A 14,789-nucleotide genomic window follows, 5' to 3' on the forward strand; every position below is an offset into this window, starting at 1 on the left:
CAGCCTCCCAACTCCCCATCTGGCACTTAAGCTATTAGAGCGTGTAGCCTCTTGGGTGAGGGGCATGTGGTTCGGGGTTTCCCTGTGAACGTTTCGTACAGCCAGTCGTCGCTATGGAGCAGTGCGAGGGCCTACGCTGGGTGCAAATAACTCTTTGCTTTCAATGCAGGGACCTGTCCCACAACCACCTGAGCAAAGTCCGAGCAGAGGAGCTTGCTGGATACCCCAGCCTCCAGGTGCTGTAAGTAACTCCCTAGCCAGAGGCCCAACCCCTTCCCCTTTGGCTTGCATCACTCAGTTCACAATCTGATTTTTGGTGGCAAGAAAGGGCCACTGGCCATGTTCTCAGCCAGAGGCTCAACAGCCCATGAGGCTGATGCTACCAGCATCTGCAGCTGGGCATGGGGGAGCCCCTCCTAAAGCTTGCTGGCTGTGGTGCGCGTGACAGTATCCAGGAGCCGTGCTTCTTTTGAGCTCTGCAGCAGCCCGTTGCCTGCTAGCCCCGAGCTTTCCAGCACCATCCCCCAGCGGCAGCTGCTCCCTCCTGAGGGTGAATCTGGGCCCAGAGCTGTCTCTCCTTCCTCACCCGGGTCTCCTCTCTGGTCTCTCCTTGGCAGGGATTTGAGCTATAACTGTATCCACACCATAGAGGAAGGAGCCTTCCGCCACCTGGGCAGACTGCAGTCGCTGTACGGTGATGTGCCTTCCCTCAGACCTCTCTCTACCTGTCTCTGTTTCTTTTGTCACCCTGCCTTGGGTGCATTTGTTCCTGTCCCTCCTCTCTCCCTCCCTGTATCCCTCTGACCCTCCCCCCCCCCATTTTGGTATCATGAGCTTATTTCTCCCATTTTGGGGGTGGGACTCTCTGCACAAACAGAGGGAAGTGTTTCAAGGTCCCCGACCTCCCTCCTCACTGCCCTCCCCTCTCCTCCCACAGCAAGCTCGTCTCTAACAGCCTCGTGTGTAGCTGCACCTTGCGCTGGCTCGGGGCCTGGGTGCGAGAGAAGGGCCCGGCGCTCGTGCACGATGCGGAGCTGCTCCATTGCTTCCAGCCAGCAGCCTTCAGCAGCATCGGGCTACTGAGGGCGGATTTCTCAGCTCTGACCTGTGGTGAGTGACCCCACCACCCTCATGGCACCCCCTGCGCTGATGGAGAGGAAGGGCTGGGCGGGGAGGAAGATCTCAGATGCGGGATGGAATTCCAAGCATGGAACAAATCTGCGAGGTGCCTGCCCCCCCCCCACAACCCCAGCCCATGCGAGTCCGAAAGAGCATCTCAAGCATGTGTTATGAATATGTAGGGGGGTGGAGGAATTCCTCAGATAAACAGTGTTTTGACTGTCCCCTCTGGTGCTCAGTGGTAGTGAGGGAACTGCCTTCATCCAGCACCTCCTTTGTATCTCTGGACTCTCTGGCTGCACCTGAGAAAACCAAGAGCTGTGTAACTCGCAGGCTGCGAAAGCATTCTGGCTCTCATCAGTCCAGCTCTAGGGATGCTTCGTCTGTCTCTGGTCTGTTCCCCTTTTGGAAAGACTCTGGGAGTTTTCCCCATGTGAGGTCAGGATGCCCCTTCCCATAGCGACCACCCCTCTATCAGCCAAGCACAGATATCCAGACTGTGCGGCAAAGCAAAATCACAGAGCAAAGCACTGCAGGGCGTGGCTCAGCAAGCTGGCCTGGGGGAGTGATGCAGACACAGGATACTGCTGATTGAGACCAAGAGGGGAGCTGGAGAAGAGTAATGGGGAGGATGAAGGGGAGAGAATCCACAGGGAAAGCTGGGTCAGACCAGGCGGATCTAGATGGGATAGAGAAACTGGGTGAGAGTAAGAAGGGTCAGACCAAAAAACTGCTTCAGGGTTAAAGAAAGAAGAGGTGACCCAAAAGGAGGTCACGTAAGGTCCCAGATAGCCTAGCTGCTGGAAGCCAGCTCCTTGTGCAAAGCGTTGTGTGATGAGGGGTGGCTTATTATAAATGTAGGGCGAAGTCCTGGCTCCTCCTACATCACCAGGAGTTTTGCTGTGGAGCCAGGATTTCACCCTTTGACGGGGCCTATGAATGTCAACAGGAAAGGGGCGAGAGGGAATTCGGAGACTAACACATCAAAGGCCCTGTGCAGTTGCGGAGTTATGCCCAAGAGGCGAGCTGATTTTCCCAAACCTGCCAAAGGGGGCAGCAAGTCCATGGCCAGTGTGATGTAAACTAAAGAACAGCTCACCAGAGTTTGCTGAAACTTTAAAAGAAAAATCACCTTTGGAATAAAGACAGGTTTCAGAGTAACAGCCGTGTTAGTCTGTATTCGCAAAAAGAAAAGGAGTACTTGTGGCACCTTAGAGACTAACCAATTTATTTGAGCATAAGCTTTTGTGAGCTACAGCTCACTTCAGCGGATGCATACTGTGGAAAGTTTAGAAGATCTTATTATATACACACAAAGCATGAAAAAAAAATACCTACTCCCACCCCACTCTCCTGCTGCTAATAGCTTATCTAAAGTGATCACTCTCCTTACAATGTGTATGATTATAATGATTACACATTGTATCATACACATTGTAAGGAGAGTGATCACTTTAGATAAGCTATTAGCAGCAGGAGAGTGGGGTGGGAGGAGGTATTTTTTTTTCATGCTTTGTGTGTATATAATAAGATCTTCTAAACTTTCCACAGTATGCATCCGCTGAAGTGAGCTGTAGCTCACAAAAGCTTATGCTCAAATAAATTGGTTAGTCTCTAAGGTGCCACAAGTACTCCTTTTCTCTTTGGAATAAAAGGAAGCGTGAGACATTTCAACCCAGAAAGGAACTTTTAGAGGAAGTTTGAAAGGAGGGGACCCAGTGGTTTGCAAAAGATGGCCCTGAGCCACAGGATCCAACCCCTCACCAGGAATTCTAACCCCTTGAAGTCCAGGGGTGGCCGGGGTTTGGAATGTGCCCATCTGGAGTTCAGGGGAATGGCAGCAGGCCTGATTCACCAATGCTGGCACTTCGTGGTGTTCTTTACATCTGTGCCAGGGAGCGGATACTAGGTGCAAAAGGCCACTAAAGCCAAGTTCGCCAAGTGGGAGCAATTCACCCCCACTCTGAGCAGGTGTAAAGGGTGACCCAAAGTTCCAGGCAGTGCAGAACCAGGGATCGGTTTCCAGCAAAGCCTTTGCAATTAGCTCGCCTTTGCAGTTTTGGTTAGCGCCTCTGTGTAGGGTTTGCATTTGGGCTCAAATTTCTTTGTGTGATCTGAGCTCCTCGCCTTGTTGAGCTCTCTACACCTTCTCTAATAGCAGTCCAGCCAAGGGTTCACCTAGCTCGGTTTCCCTTTCAGCCACTGATTTTATCTCCTGTGTGAAAGACCCAGAGACCAGGAGAGAGACAGTCCTGCTCTACTCCTACCTCCACCCCGGCACGCAGAGTCAGGCCTCTTGCCACACACTCTGCTCTCAAAAGGCGCACACCCATTATGGCCTGGACTTGGAGGACCGCTGCCTGTGTGGGTCACTAGGCAGCAGAGGGCCCGTGGACTGTGGGAAAGTGTGCTCCAATGAAATCCCGAGCCAAGCGTGCAATAGAACGGTTGTCCATGCCGTGTACCCTGTCCAGGTAACCGCACCATGAGTTAGGACTGTGTCTCGTCCGAGGGTATATCTACCCAGCAAAAGCGGTGTGGGGGCTGGTCTGCCTGAGCTAGCTTGAATCCAGCCGGCACAGGTACCAACAGCAGTGAAGAGAGTGCGGCGCGGGCTTGGGAGCTGAGGATGTACCCAGGGTCTGTGCCAGGCGTGTCTGACCCGCACTGGACCCGAGCTGCGCTGACTTCCCTGCTTTTGTTACCCAAGCTAGCTTTGGTAGGCTAGCCCATGTGCGGCTTTTGTTGGGTAGACAGACCTGGAGTGTGAAGTATTTCTCCTCCCCAGCCAGTGGGGACAGGCTGCTGCTCTGCGACAACTGGCACTGGGAGAGGTTTTCAGCTGGAGCATGTGCTTGTTGGAGGTGGGCTTATGGCACCTTCTACTCTCCGAGAGTAGAAGGAAAGGTGGCCAGCGGGAGCTCCAGATGGGGGTTTAGGGTGTTGGATGGAGCCCCCTCCTGACAGAGGGGTTGGAGACAGGCCCCATCCAGTGTGGGGCAGAGAGGCTGTGGGAGTGAGAGAGATGGAAAAGGGTCTTCCCATGGCATGCTGGGGGATGGGGATCGGAGATGTGATTGTTATCAATACCCATGTAGTTCTGCTTCTGATTCCCTCTTTCCCCTCTGTCAGGTGAGCCTCTCGTTCTCTGCTCGGACCCATTACAGTCTCCATGAGGTGATTGAATTCACCGCTGAGACCCTGCTGCCTGGGACCCTGTACACCTGGGACTTTGGAGATGGAGGGGAGCAGTTCTCCAGCAGCAGCCAGAGAGCTCAGCATACGTATGCCCTCCCTGGCATCTATGTGGTGACAGTCAGGGCTCAGGTTGGGGAGAGGTCCCTGCTACATAGAGCTGCGGTCAGTGTGATCCTGCCTGTGGGGCCGGTGGGCATCGAGTGCCCCAGGGCAGTGGGGAGAGGAGAGAGCATCAACATCGGGATCCACACCCAGCAGGGCACTGACCTCTCCGTCCTCTGGAGGATGAAGATGCCAAGTGGACAAGAGACTCTGGGTGAGCTATTGCAAGGCGTTTGTTTGGTATCGGTGTTGGTTTTTTCCCCCCTGAGATGGGGAACTGGTCGGGGAACTTCCATGGCATGTGGCAGTGCTGGGTATTGGAGGAAGAATGGCAGGTTGTGACCCTGTCCTTCCTGCTCCCTTCCCTTCTGCCCCAGGTCGCGCACTACAAAAAGGAGAAGACAGCAGCAGCAGCACAAGGCTCCGCAGGGCAGCCTGGAGAGGGCATAAAAGCAGGTTCAGGACAGCACAGTCTGGAGGAGGCGTGGCAGGGCAGTCTGTGAAGGGTCAGTCTCAGGAGATGGGGAAATGCCAGGTGCATCCTGAAGGCCCAGGGGTGCTGTGCTCTGAGCAACAGGTGCAGGAGGCAGACAGAGACAGCTTGGAGAGGGGTGCTGCGATCCCAGGGAGCAGAGAGGAATGGCTGAGGGAGTACCCTGGTCTCAGCGAGTCAGGGAAGCAGTGGAGGCGACCTGGTGGGCACTGCTGTACAGGGAGAGGGGGGTAGGAAGAGGATCAGGTTAAAACCAGCTGCCTGTCTGTGTGAGGAAAGCTCCCGCCACGCAGACCTTTAGAGAAGGGAGGGCTACAGCTGCGTATCCAGGGAGACTTGTAGCAGCCACAAAGAAAGGGTTTAAAAAAATAGCTGCCGAGTAAAGCCCTATAAAAGCGATCAACGTACTGCAGAAGACAGCAAAGTCAGTAAGGAGAGAGGGCTTACAGCACCGGGGACACAGACAGAGCGAGAAGAGGCTCAGAGGGACATCGAAGGGGTAATTCTCACAGAGAGAGAGAGAATGCAGCTCAGCATTGCCTTAGCCCAGATGCCACTGTGATGGGCTTAGTAGGAAACCCTAGACTGACAGGTCATTTCCATGGCCCTTGTGTGGATCCTTCTCTCGGAGACTGTGGTACCCTGCGGAGCTGCATGGCAGGGGTGATGCTGAGCCAGGGCTTGCAGCTAGGCTGGCTGCTCCTCCTCCTGCTGGACAGAGGGACTGCTGGTACCTGGGGCCTTGTCTGTGGTGAGTGAGTAGGGCAAAGGTCCCCAGCGGTGAGTGGTGGGGAGGTGAGAGGACAGCACTTCCCTGCTGGGGCAGAATCTCTGTTGTGCAGGGTCTATTGCTGCTCAGCTGGGTTCGCAGCAGAGTGCAGTGGTGACTCTGGTATGCTCAGCAGCTCTCAAGGGGCATCTGGGCAATGGCACCTGGCATGTTTAAGCTTAAATGTTGGTTCATATTGAAGCAAACGGAAAGGAGAACGCGAGAGCTTGGATTGACTTTGCCGTGTGGTCTCCTGTAGTCGAATTCTGCCCTGCAGCGTCTTGGACCTCAGCCCCTTATGTTCTCCTTCTCCGTAAAACCAGAGTGACTGAGGACATCTTGCGCGTGCAGCCTGTAAGAGGCAGCATGAGCAGCCAGGCTGAGACAATAGGGTCTCTGTGGAATTGCAGAAGGTGATGCCCATATGGTGTCTGCTTTCAGCCCTCAGGGAGCAGACCGATAGTTCAGTGACTCCCATATCCTCTCTTCAAGAGTGGCCAATGCTGGGTGCTTCAGAGGAAGAGAGGAACCCTTAACAATGCACTTGATTGTGCATTACTTTTGCAAAGGGGGATAGCCTATGAGATCGAAGTCTTCAGCTTGTACAATTTCAGGTGGCTTCTTAATCTTCCACCTACTCTCTTTTTGAAATGCTCTAAGCTCTTGGTTCGCAACAGCTCTGTAGTAGCTGGCAAATGTCTGGCTATGCAGCCGAAGCCATGGAAGGCTCTGAGCACCTCTTTGTTGCCTGAGTCTTCCTCGTAATGGTTGAGCACTGACCCCTCTTCTTTCTGGTTTGCAGTAACTCTTCCCACTGGGAGAGCAGCTCCATGCAGTCAGTTGTCGATACTGCACTGGGCTCTTGCCTTGGTGATGGGCTTCTGGCCATGCCTTTGGCACTAGGTTATGGGCATTCTCTAGGTTCTTGGTCATGCCCAGCGGCATAGGTTAGGACTATGGAGCAAGCCATTGGTGCAAGCCCATTGTATAGATAATTGATATACCTGGCCAATGTACTTCACATTTACTACTAGATCATCCCATTGTAGTGTCCCTGGGACAGGGACTCTGGGGATGGACATGCTGAATGCTCAGGTGCCCTGGGCTCTCTGGCTCTGTGTGCTTTGCAAGACAAGTTCCCAATGTTCCCTCTAATTGTTTGTCCATGTGCGGAATGAATTTCGTTATGTGCACCAATATGGAGGTGATGTGCGACACAACACCTTCATATTGGTGCACATAACAAAATTCATGTGGTGGGGCGGAGGGGTTTGGAGTGTGGGGGGGCTCAGTGCTGGGGCAGAGGGTTGGGGTGTGGGGGATGAGGGCTCTGGCGAGGGGTGCAGGCTCTGGGTTGGGGAATGAGGGATGCAGAGTGCGGGAGGGGGCTCAGGGCTGGGGCAGAGGGTTGGGGTGTGAGCGGTGTGGGCTCTGGGGTGTGGCCAGGGATGAGCAGTTTGGGGGTGCAGGTTGTGGTGGGGCTGTGGTGGGGAGTGAGGACCCCCCACCCCGCCGCCCCCAGCCCTCTCTCACTGCAGCAGCTCAGGGCCGGAGAAGAGGCGCCTATCCCCAGCCGCAGCTCCGGTGGGGCTGAGCTGTGCCGAGGGAGGGGCTCCTCTCCCCGGCAGCTCCGGTGGGTCTGGGCCAGGCCGGGAGAGGGACTCCTCTTCCCCGATGGCGGCAAGTCCAGGGCAGGTCCGCACTGGGGGAGAGGCGTCTCTCCCCGCCGCAGCCCTGAGACCCTGCAAGGGGCTTAATAGAGAGCTGCGGGGCCGCGCAGCTTAGGGGGAACTTAGCCAGCACGTGTGTGTTTGCTTTTGTATTCTTGTGATGGCCGCTCCGTGGCGGATGCTGACGCCAGGCCCCTGGGGCAGAAGGTTAGTGAGGCTTGAGGAAACCGAGTATCTAGTCCCCTTATCCCAGCAGGTCCTTCCCGGAGCGGAAGGAAACAGAGAGGACAGGCTTGGTCATGTGTGTGGAGTGAAACCCAGGTGACTAGAGCTAGTTGCACAGTGGCTGCAGCTCCTGTTGTGTCCTGCCCAGGACCCATCGGGACGTCTTTCTCTGGAGGCAGACTAGGGCCAAATTCAGCCCTGGCGTAAGCAGACGCAGCTCCCATCAACGTCCGTGGGAAGCTGCATCTGCTTACACCAGGGCTGCAGCTGGTCCTCCATCTCAGCAACAGAAGCTCAAACCTCCGAACCTTTCCCTGCCCCCCAACATGCCACTACCTGGCCCTAGGAGTGTAGAGTTTGGGGTGTTCGCTGCCACTGTGACCTACTTGCTGTGTTAATACAGCTCTGGCTGGATTTCGTCACCCCAGAGAGTCCTGGGGGATGTCCCAGGCGTGTAGTGTGCCCAGAGGAGGAACTGGTGCACCATTCCTCTAGGAAGCAAGCTGAGCTGACTCTCCATGCCCAGGGGTGTCGGGATGGGGCAAGAGGAGACGCTGCCCAGTCCCTATAGCCAGTATGAGGTGAGGGAAGCCTGCCCTGGAAGATAATGCTTTGTCCTTATGCCTGGTATGGGGCAAGGGAGCTGTGCTGAGTGTGTCTGGAGTGAGGCAGGTCCACAGGTTGCTCTATCTTGTCTGGGGCCTGTGCCATGTTCCCAGGCCAGGAGCAGCTGAGCCTGTGGCGTTGGGGCAGTCAGTGCTGCTATCCTACCCCAGGGAGCTGGCTTTTTGCTCCCGGAGCTAGTGTGGGGCAATGGGAATGAGAAGACTCAGCATCGCACCAGGAGACGTGAACACACATATAGCGTCAGCACTAGGCTGAGCGAGCCCAAAGTAGCAATCTATCAACTGGGGCATCCCTGGTGGCTGCAAGGCCTGCAGTAAAGACTGACCTGGACTCCTCTGTCCTCCCCCTGCACCCCAGCTGCATGGAACCTCCTGATGTCCGGACTGTTTGTGTGGGGCTGGAGGGGCTGGGTTTTGAAGAGCGCTCCCCTGGAGAATGGGGCAGGAGGGACCATACCCTGCGCCCTGCAGGTGCATTATTTATATAGTGCTGGAGATGCACGGAAAAGACATAGAGTGAAATCCTGGCCCTGTTGGCCTCAATGAAACTTTTGCTGTTGACTTTGGCGGCGCTGGGATTTCACCCCCCATTTCTGCCTTGCGGAGGCAACACAGACCAGACCAAGTACAGGGCAACCGTCCAGTCAGGGGAGAGTACAGAGAGCTGAATGCTGAGGAGACCATCCCAGAAAGGTTTCCTGAGGGACAAGGCTTTGGGGAGGGATTGGAATGAGGAGAGCGAGGGCTCTGGACCCAGAGAAAGGATAGTCTTGTGGTTAAATCAGTGGACTGGGCTGTAGGAGACCTGCATTCAGTTTCTGGCTCTGCCGCCAATTCCCTGTGTGACCTTGGGCCTGTCACTTACTCTCTCTGCTCCTTGGGCTCTCACAGGGCTGCTGTGGGGAGAAATTTGTGACTGTAGATGAGGTGTTTGTGCACTGCGGTGATGGGGCCATGCAGCTTCCCAGATCGAGATGGGAGACCTTTTCACATGCAAGGGACAACACGAGTGAAGATGCAGAGCAGAAAGTGGGTGTGGGAGGAGGAAATGGGTGTGTTGCAGGTGGGAGTGTGATTTTTGTATTTGCCTGAAGGTGAGAAGGGCGCTGTGCCTGGGAGAACAGACAGTGGAGGGGATTTTTTGATCCTAGTCTTATAGGTGCAGGCAGAAGCGTCCGAGTCACCCTCCATCCCATACCACTCTTGTCAGGGAGGAGTGGGAGACAGGGAGCAGAAACCACCGGGGAGGGCGGGGATCCAAACCAAGTGCCCCCCCACCCCACTGTAGCAAACTTTTCAATAGGGCTTGGTCTATCAGAACGGCCCAGCCAAAGCGCTGCCAGCAGCCTGCGGATGCCGCTCCTTGGGACGGGGGAGCCAGGAGAGGTTCCTCCCTTGCTGGAGGAATTGATGGGGGCCTGGAACAGATCAAACTTTGTTTAGGGTTGCCATGGCAATGGATTTCTCTGGCTTCCTGTGGAAGGGGCATTTTGGTTGTTGCCCGGAGACCCAGGAATGCCAGACAGGGCGCTCGCTGGCTCTCTGGCAACCACGCTGGATACTGTGACGGGCTCATTGATTGGATTGGATTTTTCTTATTCTCTGGTAAGTGTTTTCAACAAAGGGATGTTGGGGCTCAGAAGGCTGGCGCTTAGGTCTGCAACCGTTTCTTAGGTTCCCGACGCTGGGGTAATAACACACTCGTCATCTCCTACCCCTTACGATGCAGCGCTTTAAATACCAAATTCCATTTTCTCCACAGTCCTGCTTGTCCTGGCTCTCTCCAAGTTAAACACGTTCTCTTTGGACAAGAGAACAAAAGGCTTTGGGCTTTGGCCATGAAAAATGCAGAGCCTGGAGTCTGGGCTGGGACATCAGCAAATGGGAGATGAGTTCTGGGGTTCTTAACGGCAGAAGGAGTTAAACAGCAGAGGAAGTGGAGGAATTGCACAGACGGGCTAGAAATAGGAGTGGGGGGGCAGAGAGAGAGAGCAGCTCACTCCCTCCAACCCTGAACGCAGGATTTCTCCTTTGGGTTACCACCTGCTTCCATTGCCCCCACATTTGAGGGTTCTTTTATAATGAAACCTAATACTGACCATAGAGAGCCATTTAAAGCCCCAGTGTCTTGGCCTAGTTTTCTGCTCATGCAATGACCTTCCCCAGACAGTTTCCATTGGATATTCTAGCTTTCCTGCCTAAGTTACTCCTGTGTGCTTTTAAGCAGCAGCCATGTTCCACCCCAGAGGTGGCTGCATTTCAGTGGTGGCTGAAGTGATTCCTGTATCTGAAATCTGTAAAGTGCTTTAGGATCCTATGGGGTGAAAGATGTCAACTCCATGTAACACTCACTATCATTTAGTTTTCCTTCCTCCTAAACCCAGGATTTTATGTGCTGCAAAAGTTCCCTTACAGAAAAAGGTCCTTTTACTCCCAATTTTGTTTTCTCCTGAGGGTCAGCTGGATGGCAGCACCTCAAGATGAGGCTCTGGGTTTCTGTTCCTGTCTCAAACCGAATAGTTCTCCTGGAGCTGCCGTTTGCAGTTCCTTTGCTTCCTCCATGAGGCAAGTAGGTTTGTCACCTGAAGAGCTTTATCCCAGGCCTCCATCTGCTTCTGGAGTGCAAACAGAGAGGGAGAGCCAGAGCATTATCAACGCTGGCCCTTCTTGATCCTTCTACCTCCGCACTGGGACAACTAGAGCTAATGGGGTGTTGAAGGGAAGGGAGCTCCTGCTATGGGGGGTATCCTCACTATGCTCCTTCAGGCCTTGATGCTGCCTTTGCAGAGGGGGCGTTGTTGGGCGTGGAAGAGGCTCATGCCATGGTGCAGATCTCTCCTTGCCGTATGTTACACCAGAGATGGTGACGTGCTAGGTCATAGTGCTGGGGAAGGAAGCCCAAGAGGGTTAGTTACCACCTCCTGACACGCTCCACCGGCCAAGTGTTCCAGAGAGGAATAAGGACCTGCGGGAATGCACTATCAAAGCAGCGGGTAACCTTCCTCAGTCTATGTGGCTGTGCCAGGGCTTATCTCCTTGGGCTACGTCAGCTGGAGGAGCTGGCAGTGCTAGGCTCTCGGGAATGTGATTCGCCTTCTACCGCGAGTGCTGTGTCAGGCTGAGCCCGGAAGGTTCACAGCGGAAGTTCTGGCAGCATGGGGACCCTTCTCAGCTGTTGTTCTTAATCTTTAGATGAATCCTGTTGCTCTCAAGGTGGACGGATCCATTTAGAGAATCTGAACTGCTACTGGCTCAGCAACGCCAAGGAAACCTGGCAGGATGCGAGAAGGCTCTGCCAGGGGATCCCTGGTGGAGATCTGGCAGTTGTAAGAACTCAGGAGGTGCAGAGCTTCCTGCAGGAGACTTTCTCTGGGTGCGTATCCTGTTCCAGCCCCATTCTCTTTGCTCTGATTACAATGGTGAAGTCACTGCTACTAAAGTTATTCTTGTTCAGGCACCATGGCAATAATACAGGCAAGCTCCTTGTCCTTCCCTAGCCCCATTGCCCAAAGGTAGTGTTGGGTACATTACAGTGAGCCAGGCCTAGAGGCAATGTCAGGCAATAATAGCTTTTCGCCGGGCTGTCCGGGTGTGGTTGTGTGATGACATAGCTGGATGTAGCTCACACCCTTAAAAAGCACGTGTGGATCCTGACAAAGACAGATCCACTCAAAGCAGGCAACAGGACAAGCGCAATAGCCATTCTGAGCCATAGACATGGTGGGCTGGATTTTTGGAAGTTCTGAGTGCTCACAACTCCGTTTAAAATCCCTGGGAGGGAGCGGCAGGTGCTTAGCACCCCTGGGAATCAAACCTTATTCACACGCTTCAGGGATCCTCTAGGCAGCTGTGCTGGGAATTATGGGCGAGGTGTAATGACCCAGCCGCCCGGCAGTGGCTTTGGGGAGCCCTGTGAGTGAATGTGGCGCACCCAAATCAAGATGGCTCGGGCCTTTGCAGCACGCACTAGTTCATTCACACCAGGGCAGGCTGCAATAGGAGCCATTTCTAGTGCAGAGGAGCCTCCAGGAAATGTGGGGTCTGTATTTTTGGGGTATCCCTGGAGACAGAACCACGGCCACCCATTCTGACATGTCAGCCCTTTTCCTCAGTGTTAGATGGTGGGGTGCTTTTCCTCTGCTGACTGGGGTCAAAGGCACTAACCGCACCACCTCCTGCCCCAAGGCCTGCTCCCTTTCCCAGCCACTCCCTGCGTTCTGTGTTGCATTGCTGATGCTGTTTCTCTTTAAGCAGAGGTTCTTTCTGTCTTTCTCCCTGGCAGCGCTGGTGTGGCCTGGATTGGGCTCAGCTCCTTGGGTTCCTTGCGCTGGGTCGATGGGAGCCTTGTGGACTCGTTCCAGAACTGGACCCCCTTCGGTCGCCCCGAGGGCAAGGAGGGCTGTGTCCAGATGCACCTCCTCGACCCAGAAGGGGTTTGGAGCAGTAGCCCGTGCTCTGCAAAGTCCTCGTTCCTCTGTGAGAGGAGAGCTGGAGGTACCATATGTCCTGCTGGCACCTGGGGGTGGGAATGTGTTTATTGACTGGACTGGGAGATTACGCTGCTGACCATTGCCAACAGGAATAAAAAGGCATTTCCTTGCAGCCCCTGGAGGAGCCGAGTGCTAAGGCGGGCCGCTGGTATCATAACCCATTGCTTTATACTGCCCTTTCATCCTGGAGGACCAAGGTCAAGCCATGGTCCCATGCTATGAGAAGCTGAGTGCCTCCCAACTCCCAGTGAGGAGGGCCCTGTCATTAATACGTATTTATATTAATCATGCCTAAGGCTCCCAATGGAGATTGGGGTCCCATTGCGCTAGGTGCTGTACAGACATGTAGCAAGAGACCACCCTTACCCCAGAGAGCTTACAGGACAGAAGTGTTGTTATCCCTGTTCTAAACTGGGGGAACTGAGGCAGAGAGGGATTAAGTGACTTGCCCAAGGGTCACCCATGGAGTCTGTGGAGGAGCTGGGAACAGAACCCTGAGCACCAAGTCAGTCTCTTAACACAAGGCCACTCTTCCTCTCCACAGTTAGCACCTGAAAGTTGATGCTCTGTAGTGCTCTACCCCAGACCCTGGCAGACTCCCGTGTACTCTGATGGCAGGTGTATGCCAGGGCCACGTATATTTCTGAATATACACATGGGTATTTCTGTGTTCGTTCAGCCCATTCACATGGGCCCTATTGCTCCCCCCCAACATGCCCTTTCCTTCCAGTCCCCACCCTGGCAGATCTAGGCCCCAGTTCAGCTAAAGCACGTGTTTACATATTTGCTGAGTCAAGACCCCAGCGCAGCCAGGTGGATCTCCTACAAGCCTGCCACTTCATCTGTGATGCAAGCCTGCAGCAGGGCCCGACAGAGCTTTAGGCTGGGACGTGACCGTCCATGTGCTTTGTCTTTGCAGTCACCCTGCCCAGCCCAGATGTGTTCCTGACGGGCGTGCCGGTGTTCAGCGGAGTCTACGATGTGAGGAACGTCAGCACTGAGCAGCTGCCTCCTCTCCTGGGGCCTGACAGCATTGAGGTAGCGTGCAAACAGAGCCAGATGGCTGGTGTGTGTGAACGCTGGATGGGTCCATCAGAGACCTCCTCTCCCTTCCCTCTCTAGTCTATATACCTTGCTGAGAAGCCTTTGGGACAGGGCAAACCCTTGGGAAGAGAACACAAATCAACCCAGGAGCACTGCCATGTCAGATGAGGCTGTTCTCTCAATATTTATGGCCCAGGGGTTATGGGAAACATCAGAGAGAGCCAGGCTCTGTATTCCCAAACCAGATAACCGTGGCCACGCTTTAGGTCAAGCACTGATCTTTAGGAAGCTTATTTGAACTACACAGGAACATCACAACAGCACAGGTCCCTCCATTACCACCTCACCCTCAACTTCCCCTGCCAGTTCCTTCCAGGAGGCCTCTTTGGACCTCCCTCCTTCACATGTTTATTTCCTGGTCTTGTGTCTTGTAGTTGATGCTCTTTCCAGGCCTCTGGTTCAGCCACGCTGGTATTCTAGTCTCTGTAGACTTCGGGATACGAGGGACAAAGAAGCCTGTTCTGATCCGGTTCCAGATCCTCCGCCCACATTGCAACCCCAACCAGCACTTGGTTCCTCCTGGTAAGAGTTCAGCATCCATACCTCTGTCTCTTATTCTCTGATACTCACAGACCATCTGCCTAGACCAATGGGATTGTGCTGGTGGGTTGGTGGACATTATAAAAGGACAGGGAGAGATTATAGCTGTTTGATAGTCTCTATGCTTAAAGCCTCTGGCTCTGTTTGACTCTTGGTGGGATGCTAAGATAAACTGGTGGGCTCATCCTCACATTTCCCTCCAGACCTCATCTGCGTACTTTGCCCCTCTGGGTTGCATGGAAGGGACAGAAGAACCCTGACAAGCGAGTCTCCCACAACTAGGTGACTTGTAGAGATGGTCGGGAATTTTTCGGTGAACTGTTTTTTCACTGAAAAATGCAGATTCGTCGAAACTGAAACTGGATCAGGATTGACAAATCTCCCAACTCAAAAAATTATTGGGGGGGGGGAAATGTTTTGAAATTGTCTAAACTTCCCATTTCAAATTTTTCA

At 54.1% G+C, this 14,789-nt stretch overlaps 1 protein-coding gene across 7 annotated transcripts in view; it reads left to right on the forward strand.

Moving 5' to 3' along the window:
* LOC140897608 (polycystin-1-like) overlaps positions 1-14,789 on the forward strand; it is a 61,531-nt gene that overhangs the window by 4,207 nt on the left and 42,535 nt on the right. For all 7 annotated transcript variants that reach the window (XR_012154760.1, XM_073310426.1, XM_073310428.1 and 4 more), the window contains exons 2-10: positions 170-241; positions 618-689; positions 938-1,110; positions 3,319-3,593; positions 4,252-4,633; positions 11,395-11,575; positions 12,485-12,696; positions 13,612-13,730; positions 14,171-14,318. Coding sequence is in view for 6 of the 7 variants with exons in the window: in XM_073310426.1 (XP_073166527.1) it covers positions 170-241; positions 618-689; positions 938-1,110; positions 3,319-3,593; positions 4,252-4,633; positions 11,395-11,575; positions 12,485-12,696; positions 13,612-13,730; positions 14,171-14,318 (1,634 nt within the window). In the remaining variant the exon portion in view is untranslated. The remainder of the gene's footprint in view (positions 1-169; positions 242-617; positions 690-937; positions 1,111-3,318; positions 3,594-4,251; positions 4,634-11,394; positions 11,576-12,484; positions 12,697-13,611; positions 13,731-14,170; positions 14,319-14,789) is intronic.

Source organism: Lepidochelys kempii, chromosome 14 (genome assembly GCF_965140265.1).
Source record: "Lepidochelys kempii isolate rLepKem1 chromosome 14, rLepKem1.hap2, whole genome shotgun sequence".
In the NCBI taxonomy this organism is placed as follows: domain Eukaryota; kingdom Metazoa; phylum Chordata; order Testudines; family Cheloniidae; genus Lepidochelys; species Lepidochelys kempii.